An 18919-nucleotide genomic window follows, 5' to 3' on the forward strand; every position below is an offset into this window, starting at 1 on the left:
AGGAGACAGCTTATCCAAGCTCAGCAGGGCTCATTCCCACCTACACATTAGGCCCTCCAGGCCGACCCCTCACCCATCTGCAGGCCCATCTGTGTCAGTGAGCAGTTCCACCTGCACATGCACTGAGCACCTCCACCTGAGCTCTTCCTGCCCAAGGCCCCTCCCACAAACCTTCCCATCTTCCTTCCTTCTGGTGACTCAGGCCAACCACCTCGGAGTCGTTCTCAACCCCTCCCTGTCACATCGCACATACCCAATCTGCCGCCTCTAGCTTCAAAACCGATTTAGAACCAAAGCAGCCTTCACCTCCTCTACCAGTACCACTGTCTCGGCCGCCAGCCTGTGTTCCAGCACATCATAGGAACTTCTTAACACCTCTCTTCATAGTCTACTTCCAAAGAGCAGCCAGAATGAACATTTGGGACCTGAGCTGGATTCTATCTTCCTTCTACTTATCCCTCAGTGATTCTCCACCCAGGGTAAACATTCAAAGCCTTAGAGTGATCTGCAGGTCCTTTACAACCTGACCCTAATATGTCTAAGTCTGCTACTCGCTACCCAACTCTCGAACACTTTCTAGCTCCCTTCCCTGCTATACTTGTCTCAAAGTATACTTCACAAAGTAACACTTACCACCATCTGACCTAATAGAAACGTTACTCATTTCTTGGTCCTAACCAGAATGTAAGTCAAAGAAGCATGGGTTAAAAAAAAAAATTCTGCCGCCACATCCTCAGTGTCAGGAATAGTGCCTATTCTGTAAATGTTTAAATGTTTTTAAAATGAACAAATGGGTCCCCTGTTCTCCATACAAGAAGTGTGAGGGGGAGGACAGTGAAGGGATGGGAAGTAGGCAGGTCAATACCCAAGGTACTTCCTTTATACATGAAAACCTACAGGCAGAGCAGACTTTCCATCTGCCGCCATTGGGTGGCAGCACCAGACCATCAAACTCCAAGAGGAGGGTGGCAGCTTGCATTAGCCCAGCCCTAGCAAACGCTCACCTTTGAGGTTAGATACTTGTTGGCCTTGGGTCTTGCTGAAGAGAGACAGCTCATTGGTGATGGACTCCAGCATCTTCACAAAGTTGGGCAGGAAGAGGATGACCTGGACATCATGGTTGGCTAGATGCCTTCCACAGCTGATCCCCTGAGCCCCTTTCACATGGGGGCCACACAGCAGGGCCACGGTAGGCCTCTGGTGAACATTTTTGGGATTCAACCTGAAACAGAAGGTAAATAAGCATTACCAGCTGCAGATCTGCCAATCCCTAATATCCTAAGCCGGACAAGCACCTCTCAGCACCTGTTGCCAAGTTCTTGACAGTGTCAGGTCCCAGAGGGGGCCAACATCCACAGCATACCAGGTCTACAGGGTGGCACTGGCACTGTCCCACACATCAGTGTCATTTCATCTGCTGGGTCCTCTCACTAGACAGTTCATCTGGACCTTGTTCCATAGAATGCTGTTGCCAGGACACTGCTTTCTGACCAAAATCACTTAACTGCTCTGTGTGACCTGTGAGGTCCGAATCCTGCTTAGCAGAAATGCTCTACACCCTCCTTCACTCTTCTTCCCCAACATGCTGCCCCACTGAAGCAAGGCTGGCCTCACTCTGTCCTGCACCTGTAGGGCTCCTTCCTGCTTTTCCTTGTCAAATTCTGACCCGTTTCTTTGAGATCCAGCCTAAGGCTCAAGTCTTCCAGGATTACTCTAGCTCAACCCCTTAGGAGGACAGGAAGCACCGAGCAGGGTAGTTCTAAATCGTCCTCAATCAGGTGCCAAAGTTCTCTTTACCGAGCTGCCAGTAAGCTAATAAGGCAACAGTGTAGGCACAGCTAGTACCTCTTCCATAGAATGCCGTGTGGATCAATGGAGGTACAGACAGCATTTAGAACAGCGCCTGATACATTACAGCACTGGTCACAGAGGAGACTCAGGGCTTCCTGGTCTCCGAGGCTGGCAGCTCCCTTGGATACCCACTTCCTGATGAAGTCATTTCCCACGCCTGCCATTCAAAGCCGAGTCACAGTAAGGAGACTTGGAGGATTAACTCTGGAACTGTTCCCAACCCACAACCAGTGCGGTCTGCCTCCAGGGCAGAAGGCAAGTGGAGATGGAGAGCAAGTAACAGGCTAGTGTCCCTGCTTAGCAGTGACCTTCACCTACTAGACCCCCAAAGGGAGGAAGAAGACTGATGCTGTTCAAGTCAAAAAGGAAACCCCTGTCCTCCAAATAAATTCTAGGGAATTTAGCAATGTACTCTGCACAGACACCAAACCATTTCATTTCCCCCACCACGTCTGCATCTGAAGGAAATATGACGAGTACTTCTCCCTTCAGAAAGACACTGCTGAGCTGTGGCATCTGACTCATCCGTGTGTGTTCCTGAAACGGACTCTTCCTCTCACAGAGGCACCCCCGTCAGAGGACTCAAAGCAGGCCACTGCACCACATACACAATGGCAGGGGGCAGAGTCCAGCCCTGTCTGGCAGGGAAGACCTGGCCCCACCAAGTACCAACAGTGTCAACGTAGCAAGTCCACCAGCTCTGTGAGCCTCAGCTTGTCAAACACCACACTACGATTTACCTTCCAGGTGAAGTTATGAGGCTCAAATTCAAACTGTTGTGAAAGCACAGTGATAGACCACGTGGTACCCCACATACATGACAAAGATTACTGGCCGTGGTGATCCTTCTCAAAGGAAAACTAGCAACTGCTGCAAGGGAGCTGGAGGTGGCCCTCTGAGTTCCAATGCGAGAGAACACAGGCACGAGGACAACCAGCCCCAAGAAGCCAACTGGAGAAGAATGTGGGCCGGTGAGGACATTCCCCTCCTGCCCCCACACTGCTGTTCCTTCAGCAGCTCCCGACTGCCCAGCTGGTCCAAAGCCCTACTTCCCAGCAACGCAGTGTGACTCTCTAGATCCCGGCTACTCCCATGCTCTCAATTCCCTCTGCCCTTGGCACACACGACTCCCGAGACCTGGACTGGCCTCCCTTCCTGTTGCCCCTGTGAATTCCCCCTTCACTGCAGGACACAGCTTAGATGCTGCTGCTTGAGGAAAGACAACTGGCTTGCCCAGCCTGCAGGAGAACTTGTGGCTTCCTGGACCACCCACCAGCCTTCCAGAGAGCAGGAGCAGTATTTCATTCTTCTTTGTGTCCCTAGTCCTAGCATGAGGATTGGCCCATGATCTCAGTAAATGACCACAATTAAAATTAAGACCTGCTCTTGATACATGGGCCCAAGCGCAGGTAGGAAGAAACCGAACTCCAGCTCTCCCACCCAGCTGCTAGGGGGGTTCCCAAAGTTCTCAGGTATGGAACTCGGAGTTGATTTGTATCCCAGCCTGTGTGCAGTGAATGACAAGTGCCAAAGGCTGGTCTCTGAAGGCTCGTAGAAGGAAGGCCTCTGGGGGCCAGCAAGAGTGTCATGAACCAACTGTTATCAGGCAGAGAAAGAGTCAATGGGCAGCTTGCTGAGAGAAGGAGGAGGACATCGGGGGAAGGGATAAGAGGGGCAAAACACCCCTCGCAGCATCCAGGAAAGTGACTTCACAGAGGGACCCACAATGACCAACTCCTCGGTGAGTGGCACCTCCCCACACTCAGTCCTGCCAGTCGGGAAGCAGTTATTTACCTGTTGGGTCCTCCGAGTAGGGTCAGTGCCATCTGACTGGCACACACCCCTGTCATCTCCAGTCTCCGCTCCAGAGTCAGCCCATGCTTCTCAGCCACAGACAACAGCTTTTTATGCAGCTCATAGGAAACACTTGGGACAACCAGGCCCGAGTCTGCAGTTCAAAAGGAGGGGAGGAGAGAAAGGGTAAGTGATAACAGGAAACCAGATCCACAAGTGGCTATACTCAATCCAGGATTCTGTGAAAGCCAAGACTCCAAGAGCGACCCTCACCCTCCCCTGGCCTATCCACCTGACGGGGGACTGAGGTGTGCTACGCAGCCCTCCAGGGCTCAAGCAGTGGACGGGGAAGGGAGTAACAACTTGTTCATGTTACCAAAGAGCAGCGGCAAGCTTCAGCTCTCTTAGCAATTTAGCTTTAGCCGTAAAAGCCAAGTCTACCAAGGTCGGTTTTGTTACCACCCAGAAAAGGTGGCAGAGCATATAACAGTAACCTGGTGGCCACATTAGAAGAGAACGTGCTATTCCCAAAGAGGGGGAACCACCATTCCGAGCAGGGGGGCTGGTCCTCACAAGCAGGCCCCTCCCTCTTCCTTCCCCAGAAGTGGAACAGATGCTGACTAAAGCGTCCTGCCACTCTGCTCCCCGCTGTTCACTGTCTAGGCTGAATGACTTGCTGCCATCTGCTCCCTACCCTTCCTCCTCTTTCTCTTCTATTCAGCCCTTCCTCTTTGGTTAAGAAATGCAATGAGCAACTTGTTTCCTCAAATAATTTGTCATTTTCTCCCCATTTGGGATGAGTGTAACCTAATACTTCTACCTCAGGGAAAGAGTACATAGAAATCAAGCTACTCAGAAGAATCTTGAACATTTTGCCATAAAGAAAGAAGCTCAATAAACATTAGGGAGAATCACAGTCACTGGAAGTACACCATGGAAACTATCTACGTCTGCTGCAGCTGGTGCACTTGAAAGAGTCTTATTACATGCATCAGTTCCAACAAACCAGGTGCTGTTTCAGGGCCCAGGAAAACCAGGACAGGAAAGAAATGACAAAGTAAAAAACTGTGATCTGTAATGGGCAGCTCATCTTGACAAGCAATGCCACCTTACAAAGACTAGAAGCCACTGGACTGGCCCCAAGAGAGCAGACTTTTGCCAAAGAGTCCCACTTTGGCCTTACTGGCTGACAGACCGCCACAGATCCAACTGACAATTTATCATAGGATTGCATGTAACTAGTTTTGTCTGGCTGGGCCAGATGCCTTTTTAGATCCTGTGTCTTCACCTATACTGGCCTATAAACTCCTCAAACAAACCCTTAACTTCTTTGTGCCCCCCCGCCCCCGACCTCTTCAACTTGTCTTGCCAACATTTATTGACAGAGGTGGGTTCTCATCAAGTACTCAAACATACACATGATGCAATCCCAGTGCTATTTCTGGTCTGGCCTAACTCTGTGGTAGGAGTTGTCAGGAAGTTCATCATTATCCTTCTGGTTCCAGAACCCTCTAGAGAAAAACTTGTCTTCCTCACTGATCATTTCAGGAATAATTTCTTGAAGTTGGATCAGAGATCCAGACCTGCTAAACAGATTCTTAAAACCACATAGAACAAGGCTGTGGTGATACATTTGAACAACAGAAACCCAAGCACAAAGACTGAACAGAAAGCACGAAGGTCTACATCCTCTCAAGGGAAGGTGAAATAATAGTAATTTATGTAATGATGATAATACAAGATGTCTACACATCCAAATCAACACTATCCTGTTGGTTAACCGAACTCCTCCACCTGCCTGAGTCCCACTCCTGCCTTGGCACCAACAGTGCCATTAGGAACACAGGTGGTCTCCTCTCTCACTCTGAAATGTCAGTTCTCGGAAGGCTGCAGCCTGACCTTGCGTGTCAACAGCTGATTAAAACAGTCATTTTTATGGCCTGCCCCAGACACGCACATATTATCAAAACTAATTAGGAACCACTGATAGCAGTGTGAAAAGGCCCAGTGAATTCTTAGAGGAGTGGCAGGTCACTAACAACCCTAACCTGTCAGACGAGTCATACGCCTGCCTACTCCAAACACCCTCCTTACCTGCAGAGTCACGCAAGAGAGGCTTTCCTTCAAGCTTGTGCACTTCTTCACCCATTTATGTGCTTTCTGTTGAATCTGAAATCAAGTCAGCGAGTCCTGAGCCTGCCACCCTACAAATCAAGCTTTCTTTCTGGGTCATCCATGTCCTGGGCTGTGTGTACAGGCAGCCCCTCTCCCATTCTGAGGGCTCTCTGGAGGCAGACTGAGCATTTTCTGCTGTTTCCTCAGCCCCTACGAGCACAGAACTCACAGTACCGGGAGAGGAGAGCCTACCTCACACCCTGGCTGGTTAAACGCTACAGCTGGGAGCTGCATCTCGATGCCCAGCCTCCCGCTGATCTGGACTGGGGGAGGGGGTGGGCGTGGGGGTCACTGTTGATGAACTGGCACACTTTCTAGCCTAGGGAAAGACAGAGTCTAGGACTCCACCATACCCTACTCAGTTTCTCTGAAAGGAATGTGCAAGCACCACAAAATGTTCCTTTTCAACATTTACACACAAAGTCCAACCAGTCAGACGGGCTTATCAGAAACAGGCAGAGGGAATAAAATAAACTCCAAAGGAAGGGAACCAAGAACATAGCGTGTAAACTGCAAACAAGAATGCTGTCAAAGCCTGAACATGAAGCCAAGCTAATTATGTTTGGGTTGGAAGATGGATCTTTATTGTTCTGGAACCACAGCAGTAAGATCAGTTGGTAGGGTTTCTCTTAATATGTATTTTATAGCTGTCAGTGAAACCAGAAAGGGAGATGCGATTATAGCCAGAGCACATCTTAGGATCTGATTAACCTTAGGGTATCAAGGAAAACGACTTAAGCACACCCCATACAGGCTGGAAGCTCATTCCGCAGCGGAAGGCTGTGAGCGCAATGCAGCCTCGTAGCCAGCCAGCTTGGTGCCTGCTGTGGCCTCTCCTTCTTCAGACCTTTGTCACTGCCACACAGCTCCTTCCAGTACATGCTATTTCGGGCCTCTGCCTCCCTTATGGACATATATACACATTCTCACACCCTCAAACACCATGTCCAAACCTTCTTGAGCAGCCTCTGCAGGTACATCCCTCCCTGTCCTTCAAACACCCCAGCTTTTCGGTTAGGTAACAAGGCTCCCACAACTAAGTGCCATCTCAGATCTAAACTCGATCCCCACGCTGACATGGCCCTTTGGTTAGAAAGGCTGTGTGCATCCCATGTCTTATCAGTGAAGAGCACACAGCTCATTAAGGCGCATGATTTCCCCAGGGCTATGAATTCTGATTCCATTCTTGTTATGTTTTGTTTTGAAGCTTTTATTTTAACCACCCAGTGCTCCTCACAACAAGTGCACTCCTTAATCCCATCATCTACCTCCCCCATCCTCACACCCACCTCCTAATAACCATCAGTTTGTTCTCTATAATCAAACACATGGGTTCTTTTTTGGAGTACAAACCACTGCCAAGTTCATACCCTCAGACCCAGAGCGTACAAGAAAGCCCCTGCAGATTTACATTAAAGCTACCACAAAATGAAATTTGGTGTCAAGTGTATCTCTGAAAGGAGAATGTGTTACAAGAAGCTTAAATACTCTTTATTAGGGCCCCAGTTGACTTTACCCTCTTTACCTTAAATCCCAACTCCCACCACGCTCCACAGCACGTTAGCTGCCTTTTGGTTCCTAAATACCCCAGCTCCTTCTGGCCTCAGGAAGCATGTCCCCTCTCTGGGGACTCTCTCCCAATGCTCTACCCACACTTAAGGCTGCATCCTCATTCTTTAGGTCTCAGCATGCTGCTTATTTCCTTCACTGCGCTGAATACAACTTGTAAACAATGGTTTTATTTCGTTTTTCTTTTTAGACTATCTACTTTGCCAGACTGTAAACTCCATGAAGGCAGGGACCGTGTGTTTCTCATTTGTTGCTGTATCCTGTTCTTCTTTGTACCTTCAGTGTTAGCTCGGGGGGCCTGGTGGAGGGTCTGTATCAGTAGGTGCTGAATGAATGAATGAATGGGAAAGGAAACCTATAAAATAGTCTCAGTGCATTCTATTCTGCAGCTGGATAAGAGCCCACTGTGACCAAAGGTTAAGTGTAGGTAAGAGGTTTCAGATTCTCTCCTCACCTCTTCCTCCCCCCATTTACAACAACTAGACCTACCCCCATTCACATTGGACCTCATTCCTTCAGGTTAAGGCTCCACTGGAACAAGCTTTGGACTCCAGGGTGTAAAGAACTTCCTGACAAGATTTTTTTTTTAATTTTTTAAATTTTTATTTATTATTGAGACAGAGAGAAACAGAGCATGAGTGGGGGATAGACAGAGAGAGAGAGGGAGACACAGAATCTGAAGTAGGTTCCAGGCTCCGAGCTGTCAGCAGATAACCCGACGCGGGGCTCAAACCCACAAATGTGAGATCATGACCTGAGCCGAAGTCAGACGCTCAATCAACTTAGCCACCCAGGTGCCCCCTTGACAAGATTCTTAATTACTAAGGGGAGAAGGAGCTTTACAACGAAATATCCAGTGGACAATACCTTACCAAGTGACTAAGTCAGCCCCAGTGGTGAGACACACTGACACTGTATATTCTTATGATGTTATACCCTGAGACAGAGCCCCACCAAAATCCTGGGGAAAAAATGTGTAACATCAATCACATCAAAAGGAAACAATCAGTAAATAAAACTAAGGAAGGGGAGGGTTGCCTGGGTGGCTCAGTTGGTTAAGCCTCCGACTTTGGCTCAGGTCAGATCTCACGTTCGTGGGTTCAAGCCCCGCGTCAGGCTCTGCTGACGGCTAGCTCAAGGCCTGGAGCCTGGTTCTGTGTCTCCTTCTCTCTCTGCCCCTCCCCCTCTCATGCTCTGTCTCTCTCTGTATCAAAAATAAATAAAACATTAAAAAAAAAAAAAAAACCTAAGGAAGGGGCATCTGGGAGGCTCAGTAGGTTAAGCGTCCAACTCTGGCCCAAGTCATGATCTCACAGTTTGTGAGTTCGAGCCCTGCATCGGGCTCTGTGTTGACAGCTCAAAGCCTGGAGCCTAGCTTCAGTTTCTGTGTCTCCCTCTCTCTCCCCAGTTCACACTCGCTTGCACTCTGTCAAAAATAAATAAAAAACTTAAAAAAAAAAACAACTAAGGAGCATACTGCAAATCAACTGGCCTTCACAAATGCCAATATCACACCAGACAACAAAAGCTGTGGAAATTGTCCTGGTTAAAAGGAAACAAACTAATTTTAACGCACACTCTTGATTATAAATACAGCTATGAAGGACACTACTGGGACAACTGGAAAGTTGTGGATGTGGAGTTTACATTAGGTAATACATTTGTGTTCACTTTAAGTTTCCTGAGAGCCAGCACAGAGCAGCACCGCGCTGAGCGCACCAGGGGAAGTAGGTGGGGCACTGTGATGAAGTGGGAGGAATGCTCCAACTGTATCTTAAAGGATCAGGTGTTATACCCTTTGAGATATACAAGTGCATTTATATAAAGTATAATGCATTTATACAAAGTAAATGTGGCAGAATGTTAATAAGTGAACCTAAATGAAGGGTGCATGGTGTTCATTATACTATTCTAGCACCTTTTCTTAAAGTCTTAAATTGTTTCCAGTGTAAAAAAGATGGGGGAGGGGTAGAAAAGAGAAAGAGTTAAGTGCCTTCAAACATGACCAACAAATTTGTGCAGAGTATTTAATGAGGCATCAAGCCAGTGGTAGGGTGGGAATTGGCAGAAGACAGAGTAAATAAAAAGAACATGAGAAAAGACCCTGTTCCCACAGTCTTATGATCTAGCTGAAAACAAAAAATATGTGCAAATACCAGAGAATATACAGACTAAATTGTTGTCTTGAGCACAAGTATACTGTATCGATTTCAAACCAGGAGCTGCAGGCTACAGGTTATCAATTCTCCAGGTATCAAATCTCGATCTGAACTATGCCTTGAAAGCCAGACAGGACTGTAGTCAGAACGACAGGAGACAGAGAGTACTCCAGGTGGGGTGGGGAGGAACCATGAACAAAGGTCCAGAGGCTGGAATCTGTGCAACACGTGCAGATGAAAACTTCCCTGCCTGGAGCCCAGAGGCTGATGTGAAAGCCAGCTTAGAATCAGAGTAGCAGGCAGGCCCAGATTTCAGAAGGCTTTTAAGGCCAAGCTGTTTCATGCAGGGAGAAGCTGATGGGGCTAGGAACGAAGACAGAAAGACACTGTGGAACTGGTATCAGGTGACAGAGGGAACCTGTGGGGTAGCTAACACAGGAAACTAAAAAGCCATGACCATTTCAATGGTGATTCTGCAGGAATGAGAGAGCCTGAAGCCAGAATGAATACTGAGGGTCAAGGAAAATTCCCTGCCAGGGTGGCCACAGAAGGAATCACTATGTCTGCTATTAAATTAGAAAAGAAGGATGTGAGGACAATCGGGCTATGACATTTGTCACCCCACGGATCTCCAGGGTCGATTTGGCTGGTCTGGCTGGCTAGGCAGGTGTCCCCTTCCTTCCTGATGGCTCCATTGCATCCTTCCTGAAGCTGCAAGCTGGTTGAAGAGGACAACCTTCTCCGACAGAGGAGGGCTGTTCTTCAGTCAAGGATGTGCAGGCAGCCCCCCTGCTAGAGCCTCCCAACAAGCTCTCAAGGTCCATTTGTACGAAAACATAGGGGAGTCAAGCTGCAAACACATCCAAAATGAGGTGCTTCAAGTGGCAGGCTGCCTTTCTTTAAAAAAAAAGAAGAAAGAAGAAAGAAGAAAGAAGAAAGAAGAAAGAAGAAGAAGAAGAAGAAGAAAAAGAAGAAAGAAAAAAAATGGCCCCTAGGAGCCTTTCTTATCATGAATTTTTATGAGAAGGAAGAGGCAAAAGTGGCTGCAAAGTTTTCTGCCAGACACCTAAAGAATGGCGACTGCACTGTGGGGAATGGGGAGGGATGCCGGGAAGGGATGACTGACTTAGCTGTGATATGCTGAATTTAAGGCGGATGGTGGATGCTGCACATGTTGAGATCAAACTCCTTCTTCACTCTGGCTACACACCTGTGGCTCTGAAATGGCAAGAGGATACATACTGGCAAAGTGGTCACATTCACAAAGACCAAATCATTTTCTAAAAAAAAATAAAATAAAAAAATGACCAATTGGCAACTTTTGATATATCAAAAACTCAGTTGTCAGACCATAATATGCCAAGGCTCCAGACCCTCCAGTCCTTAGTTAAAATGTAAATTTTTAAATTACAGGGCACCTGGTTAAATCAAATTTTAAGTGGCTTGGTTGGTTGAGCATCTGACTCTTGATTTCAACTCAGGTCATAATCCCAGGGCCATGGCATCAAGCCTGTCATTGGGCTCTGCACTGAGCGTGGATCCTGCTTAAGATTCATTCATGTTCTTGCTCTCTCTTGCTCTCTGTCTCTCCCCTCCACCATTTGCACTTTCTCTCTAAAATAAAAAAATAATAAATTAAAAAAATTTTAATTGAAAATAAATAAATTATTAAATTAAAACTCCTATAACAAGTTGTCATGAGACCTTTTCCCATGCAAAGATTGTAGGAAGCACAAATGTTCATTACTGGGGGAAGGGTCTAGCCAAGACACCTGTCTTAACAATACTGCTTTAAACCCTCATGAGACTGCCAATGACTACTACCAAGGCCTTCGGGCCTAGGAAAGTATCCACCTGATTACCTAGGCCCCAAAGCTCTGAAGGTCATCATATGAAGGACTACTCCCTCAACTCCTAGCACTGGATGATCTATTAGAACCCGAGGTTCCTAAATTCAACCAAGTCACTGTCAAGGAAGTCTGCCAGCAGAGACACAATTTTAGAAACTAGGTTCATTAACTCTGCTCAGTGAAAAATTATGGTGGCACTTGGTGCAGTATAGGTTATTAGTACAGGTGTTTTGATCCAAAACGTTTCCTAGAATTTCCTGATGTGTCCCTGTGGCTCTCAGGAGCACAACTGCTGATGGGAAGCCTCACTGCCTTAGGGTAAAATTCTTCAATGGCCACTTCTAAACTCAAAGATTTATTTCTTCCTGAATTCTACTGAACATACATAGAAACCCAAAGCCGATTTTTTGATTACCTGTTCTTCAAAAGAGAACACTGTTGGTCTGGAAAGCATTAGAACACTTCTTAAAGGGATTCCTGGTGACAAGAGGCAGAAGCAGGCTGCCAGAGCTCAGAGGCAGAAATGGAATGCCAGCTGTGGAAGACAACTGCAAGCCTGAAATGCTGAAGGTCAAGCTTGTCCTGACAAGATACATCTCCACTGAAGCTCAAAGACTTAGTTAGCCAAGGTGGGAAGAGTAAAGAGGCAAGCCATAAAGCAGCAGGAACAAACCAACTGTGGCCTCTCCAGCAGCTCCCCTTCATAGTAGGAACCAGAAATGCTTTTACCAAGATGGGTATGTGGGTAAGCGGTAATGGACTCAAAGAGAGCTAAGACCAGAGTGCTCCTTTTGCAAGACAGTAAATTGTAAGTCTACTTCAGGTCATCCTTCTCATACATTTGTTGCTCCTCAAACCTCAGTGGACAGATAGTATAGAGGCAAAGCAACATCCTTCAGGTAAAGCAAGCAGGACAACTGCAGAGTCTCAGTGCCTGCACCAACAGCACCCCACTGCCTCCCATCTGGGCTTCCAAATAGTGGAGGGCAGAAGGAGGCTACACAGTGGAAAACAAATGGCAGAAGTTAAAGAAGAATTCTACCCAATAGGAAGGGTTCTTAACTAAATATACCCAACAAGAATTTATTAGAACTCAGAAAATGAAGAATTCAAGACACTTTAAAGTCATTCCTGATAGAAGGGTTTACTGGATCACTTAATGCCAACAAAATGGGGATAATAAGAAAATGAGGAAGAGAACAGGGCAATATCACAGATGTGCCCTGAGAACTGGGACAAGCACGCAAAGTACTCAGAATGGTGCCATGACACAGTCACCATAAACACCCAATGAACCTTCAATACCATGATGCTGATCATAATGCTGATGCCTCTCCTGAAACAGGCTCCCACTGTCCCCTTTCTGCCGCCTCTAAATCTTGTACACACTTCTATTATTTGTTTACACATTTGGTTACTCCTGAGGGCCCTGAGGTAGCAGACAGTGACTTACCCCGAGGATCTGGAATGGTACTTGGCATGTAGTAGAAATTTTATAAATGCAGATGCTTTGAAATAACCTTACTGGAGCAGCCTTTGCAATTCTATTTGAAGTCAAATACTGACTGAGTAACCATCATACGCTGGGCACTGTACTAGCTGCTTTTCCATATGGTCTCATTTGACAATTTTATCCCACTTTACAGATAAGCAAACAGGCTCGGTAGCCCCATCTGGCTCTGCAACTCCACTGACTCTACAGACGCCTCCCCACGGAAGCCTGTGGTAACTCCTTGACCTCTCTCTCAGTGTGGTGACTCTACTGCTTGTCTTCTCTGAGCTCAGCCACAAAGCACTGCAGGCAGGAAATTACAAAACCACACAGACTCGGCCCACTGCAGACTTACGCAGTCTAACTACCGCTAGGTACTCACTGCCATTCTTTGTACCCCAAGGGCCCGATGCCTTTCAACACTCCTGCCCACTCAACCCTTCTCTACCTGTTTCCAACCATCACACTCCTCTGCACCATTTCTCTCACAGCACTGTCTTCCTTTCCACTCAGAGGCCCAAACCTCTGTCTGGTACATGAGTTAGTCCAGAGCCCAACCAGTCTTCCTGATCTGGTCCCTCTGTCCTCCCACGGTACCCTGAATTCTATCATGAGACCAGTCTTTGTAAAGACTAAAAGTCTTCCTAAAAGAGATTTGGGATCATGTCATTTTCAGAACCCTTGAGCTGCTCCATGGCTATAGCACAGGACAAGGACAGCACATACACACAGGACTCCATGCTCCGGTCCAAAGTATTTTTAATTCCTGCTAGTCCCCCATGCAAACTGTGTGCCCTGGCCAAACCAGCCTATGACCAATCTCCTACATGGCCCTTTACTCACACTATTCACTAGCACCTACCAGCCCACCCACACATCTCCTCTTCCTCTCTGCCTGGTGAAGCTTGCCCAATGCTTCAAGGCTTCTGTCCTGCTCCCTTTGTGAAGCCACTTCTGATCAGCCCAGCGTTCAGGACTTTTCCTGCTTCTCAGTATCCAGTGTAATTAATGTCCATGCTCACTGGACACCTGGCATATATGGTATCTTTCCATTTTCTAATATTTTAATGACGAATGCAAGGTCTGTCTTAGAGTTACTTACACAAAATAAGCATAGTATTCTGACCGAATAGTCCTAAATATTTCTTTTAAAGTATTATGAATGTAGAGCAAAGATTCTTCTTTGAAGCCTTACCTCTCTCCTAACTAGTGTTCTCTGGGGACCGCTTTACCACTGAACACAGTGTGTGCACGCGTCTCCCATTTTACAGCTAAACTTAATACACAAGTATATGACCACTGGATATCCTTATTTAGCAGAGCAAGTCCAAGCTGGAGGAATGTCTGACAATCCGTGACTGCTGCAAACAGCACTATCGAAGGACTCACAAAGGCTTTCCAGAGAGAAAGGATTTGGGTTAAACAAAGAACTAAATTTAGTTGCTTCCTGAATGTGTTTTCCCAATCAACAGACCTTTTAAACACTGCCCCCCATCTCTCTCCTCTCTCCTTCCTTCCTCTCTCTCTCTCTCTCTCTTGCTCTCGCACGCACAGACACACAGACACACAGACACACACACACAGTGTTTGGCAGAGGATTGCCAAGAGGAACATGAGCAATTACTGCATAATGGCTTAGAAGCTGTTGATACCACTTAGCACACAGTCAATGTGCTCGATACCAGCAGCAAGCTGTCAGAATCCTAAAACCCAAGCCATCACCAAATGGGCAGTAAACATGTTGCTGTTCTTTTGCTCCCCTGGGGATTAGCAGAAAATAAGGTATTTGGGGTTCTAGGACATGAACACTAAAAGGCTATTTGGGGAGCTATCCAAGCCACTCCCTACAGAAGCTGATCTAAGCTGGTCCATTCCTGAGGAAATACTAAAGAAAAACGACTATAGTCTATTTTGCCATTACACTGCCCTTCTCTTCTTATACTTTATTCTTCTTCCTTTTTAATGTATCCACATTGAAACATAAAATGAAATGCAACAGATAAGATTCCTAAGAGTCTTTATCTCTCTGGGCCTCAATGTCCTCATGCATAAAACAAGAAAATCATACTAAGCGATAAAGTAACCTAACACTAACATTTGATTGTCTTAGGTTGTTCCCCCACCTATTCCAGAAAGTTTACCTTATTTTAACTGTAACATCTGCATACAAAACCCAAGCGGAGAAGTGTCCCCAGCTGTGCACTATCTGAAAGCAGTAAAACCTACTTTGGGGCTTGCATCTTGCTCCTGGAGCAGAGACGACGACCACCTGTAGGGAAGCCAGGAGGCAAGGCAGCAGCTTGCTTGCTCTAGTTCCAGCACAGCCCCTGCTTGACCAAAGGGCTCCATTTGCACTATCGATGACAAAGAGGAAACCCGGCTGGCATGAGCCACAGAGCCTCTCACTGTCTTGCTTCAATGATGTACAACTGGTCACTACACACCACAGGCCGCATCCCTGAGCTCTTGGCCGAGGACCAGCTCATGGGGTTTGTAGTATGTTTGTTAATGGCAGTTTTGGAAAAATAGTTTCACGTAAGAGTAGGGAACTTTTTACTTCTGGCATTAAATTAAACGAGGTGCAAAAATCAAGGTAGGGAGGTGGAGTGTGTAGTAAGGAAAAACACCTACCCTCTCCTTTGTTTGCTCTAGCAATGTTTTCTCAGGTTCCTTGAGTATCTGAGTATCTTTCCTGAGTCTATTATTCCCTCTCTTTTAGCCACTGCATTCCAAGGCAGGCTAGATCTCCCCAAGCTCAGGGATTTCAGGGAAAGACAGACATACTGCATGGTCCAACCACCTCAGCTCAGAGAGCCATCAGCAGAGGCAGCTTATTTTGCAAATGAGGGCAGTAAAAAGGGGAGCCATAAGGGTGGATAAATAGCAGGATCTGAGTGTACTATCAGACCTGTTAGACCTTTGCAAAGCTTAAAATCTGGCAATTTAAATTAAGCCTGATTCCGAGCTAGGCTGTTTGCCTATGTACAGGTGGTAAAAATCAAAGGAGTTGAGCATGGTACACTGTCAGCGCCACTTGGGGAAACTACCTTAGTAAAGAGGCATGCCCACCAGAATCTGCCAGTGAAAAATGGAAAAATAACTTGGTAATCTCTCTTAGCCTGACAGTCTGCTTATTTTTTGTTTTTGCATGGAGGGCACATGCAAGTTTCTACACTCAGCAAACCAAATACAACACAGTCCTACTCCTGTTTACAAAGAAGCCACACTGTATCTGATTTCCCTTCAAATGTTAACTAAGCCATCTCTGTAATACTTCCTGTAACTGTTGCTACTATTCTAAATTTATGTTCCCTATATTCAAACCCTCAAACCAAAATGAATACTGTATTTAGTTCCTTCTCTATTTAATTAAAATGATTATGATTCCTTCTTTGTCTCTGAGATCCTTCAATAACAATGGTTTTCAAACTGTATTCCAAGAAGCCCAGATAATAATGTGGTTTGGGGGGGGAAGGGACAGTGAGGGGTGAAGTAGACCACCTCTCCCACAGCTGCATTTATCTGCTTCCAATGCCACGTTTGAAGAAAAGATTATAATGTTAAAAAGAAACAAAGAAACAAACTTAGGGTGCCTGGGTGGCTCAGTTGGATTAGAGTCTCACAGTTCATGAGTTCGAGCCCCACGATGGGCTCTGTGCTGGTAGGTCAGAGCCTGGACCTGCTTCGAATTCTGTGCCTTCTCTGCCCCTCCCTTGCTCATGCTTTCTCTCTCAAAAATAAACATTAAAAAAAAAATTAAACATCTCTCTCTCTTAAAAACCACTAAGGTAATAGACTAGACTATCCAATATAGTGACCTAGGCACTACTTGGTTACATGAGCATTAGCCAAACTTCCATGGCCAGGGCGAGTGGGAGATGAGGACAGTGTAGTAAACAAACATAATTTATTGAAACCCTAATTTTAGCCAATGGTTTCAACCATCCATCTGCAACTGTTTTTTTTTTTTACCCCAACAAACAGCCAGTGAAACAGAGTTGATCTTCTGGTAAAATGTATAGGGAGTAATAGGCAAGCCAAAGTGAAAAGCCAAAGATCTGATTAGGTGGCTTCTATGCCTTTAGTTGTTAATCATCACGCACTAAATAAAGAGCAGACCAGATCCTGTCCGATGTAGGATACAAATGGACATGAAATCAGCTCTCTACCCTACCCCGTGGTAGTCAGGATGCTACATTAGCCACAATTCCCAAGAGACAATACTAATAAGCCAACCACAAAGCCACTTTATTTGATTCCTACTGAGGCCTCTGATTCAGAATCTAGGTCATTCTCTTTTAAGCATAATGGAAAGAGAAGAAGAGTAGCCAGTGGGAAGTGGACCTAGCACAACTCACCAGTGTAGAACTCCTTGCTCACATAGTTGTGGGGCACTGTGATCCGCCGATAGACAATGGGCTCTGACTCCAGGATGTTCTCATCATGGCGGTACCGAGTAGGCCTTTCATTTGGGATGCCCCGGGAACGGGTACCACTTCTCCTCTCGTAGGTATCAATCTCCTCAAACACAGCTGCCTTGTCAAAAAGGGCCAGGTTCCCTTCAAAATCAAAATCTGTGTCTGGAATCTCCTCGATATCATCCCCGAAGCATTCATCATCTTTATTCTTCATTTGGCCATTCTTTAAGCCACTTTTCTTTGGAGTTGCCTGATTTGGGTGTCTGCTACTAGATGACCCTAGAGAAAAAAAATGGGGACTAAGGTCAGTATGCCCACAGGAAGTGCTCAGTGGATGTAGAAAATACATTAGTCCTTTATGAAGAGTGTTACAGGAATCAAAGTGTAAAAGGGTAAGGATAAGCTATTCCTAGATCATATTAAGTAGCACAAACTACCACAAATCTCCTGGAATAATAGCTTTCACATGTTACCCAAGTAATAATGAATATAAAATAAGTACAACTTCTGGAAATCTTAACCAGTTCTATCCTTCACAAGGAAATTGGTAATGACAGAGGCTTTTTGACAACTGAATGTCAAAACAGTGGAAGGGCACAATCTCTATCAAAATAACACCAGCATTCTTCACAGAGCTAGAACAAACAATCCTACAACTTGTATGGAACCAGAAAAGACCCTGAAATAGCCAAAGCAATCCCGAAAAAGAGAAGCAAAGCTGGAGGCATCACAATCCCAGACTTTAAGCTGTATTACAAAGTATGGTACTGGCACAAAAACACACTCAGATTAATGGAACAGAATAGAGAACCCAGAAATGGACCCACACACATATGGCCAACTCATCTGACAAAGCAAGAAAGAATATCCAATGGAATAAAGACAGTCTCTTCAGCAATGGTGCTGGGAAAACTGGACAGCCACATGCAGAAAAATGAACCTGGACCACTTTCTTACACCACACGCACAAATGAACTATTGGGACCTCATCAAAATAAAAAGCTTCTGCACAGTGAAGGACACAAGTGGCAAAACTAAAAGGCAATCGACAGAATGGGAGAAGATATTTGCAAATGACATTATCAGATAAAGGGCTAGTATCCAAAGTCTAAAAGACTTAAACTCAACACCCAAAAAAACAAATAATCCAGTGAAAAAAATGGGCAAAAGATATGAATAGACACTTCTCCAAAGATGACATCCAGATGGCCAATTGACACATGAAAAAATGCTCAACATCACTCATCATCAGGGAAATACGAATTTAAACCACAATAAGATGCCACTCACACCTGTCAGAATGGCTAACGTTAACAACTCAGGCAACAGATGTTGGCAAGGATATGGAAAAAGAGGATCTCTTTTGCACTGGTGGAATGCAAACTGGTGCAGCCACTCTGGGAAAAAGAAGTACCTCAAAAAATCAGAAGTACCTTATGACCCAGCAATTGCATTACTAGGTGTTTATCCAAGGATATTGGTGTGCTGTTTTGAAGTGGCACATGAACCCCAATGTTTACAGCAGCACTATTGACAATAGCCATATTATGGACAGAATCCAAATGCCCATCAATAGATGAATGGACAAAGAAGATGTGATATATATATATA

At 45.8% G+C, this 18919-nt stretch overlaps 1 protein-coding gene across 2 annotated transcripts in view; it reads right to left on the bottom strand.

The window, feature by feature from the left end:
- Positions 1–18919, bottom strand: part of EDC3 (enhancer of mRNA decapping 3) — a 66351-nt gene that overhangs the window by 7377 nt on the left and 40055 nt on the right. For both annotated transcript variants that reach the window (XM_029951908.1, XM_029951907.1), the window contains exons 4-6: positions 17249–17587; positions 3646–3799; positions 1005–1222 (exon numbers count right to left, since the gene is read on the bottom strand). In XM_029951908.1, coding sequence (XP_029807768.1) covers positions 1005–1222; positions 3646–3799; positions 17249–17587 — 711 coding nt within the window. The remainder of the gene's footprint in view (positions 1–1004; positions 1223–3645; positions 3800–17248; positions 17588–18919) is intronic.

Source organism: Suricata suricatta, chromosome 9 (assembly GCF_006229205.1).
Source record: "Suricata suricatta isolate VVHF042 chromosome 9, meerkat_22Aug2017_6uvM2_HiC, whole genome shotgun sequence".
NCBI classification, from domain to species: domain Eukaryota; kingdom Metazoa; phylum Chordata; class Mammalia; order Carnivora; family Herpestidae; genus Suricata; species Suricata suricatta.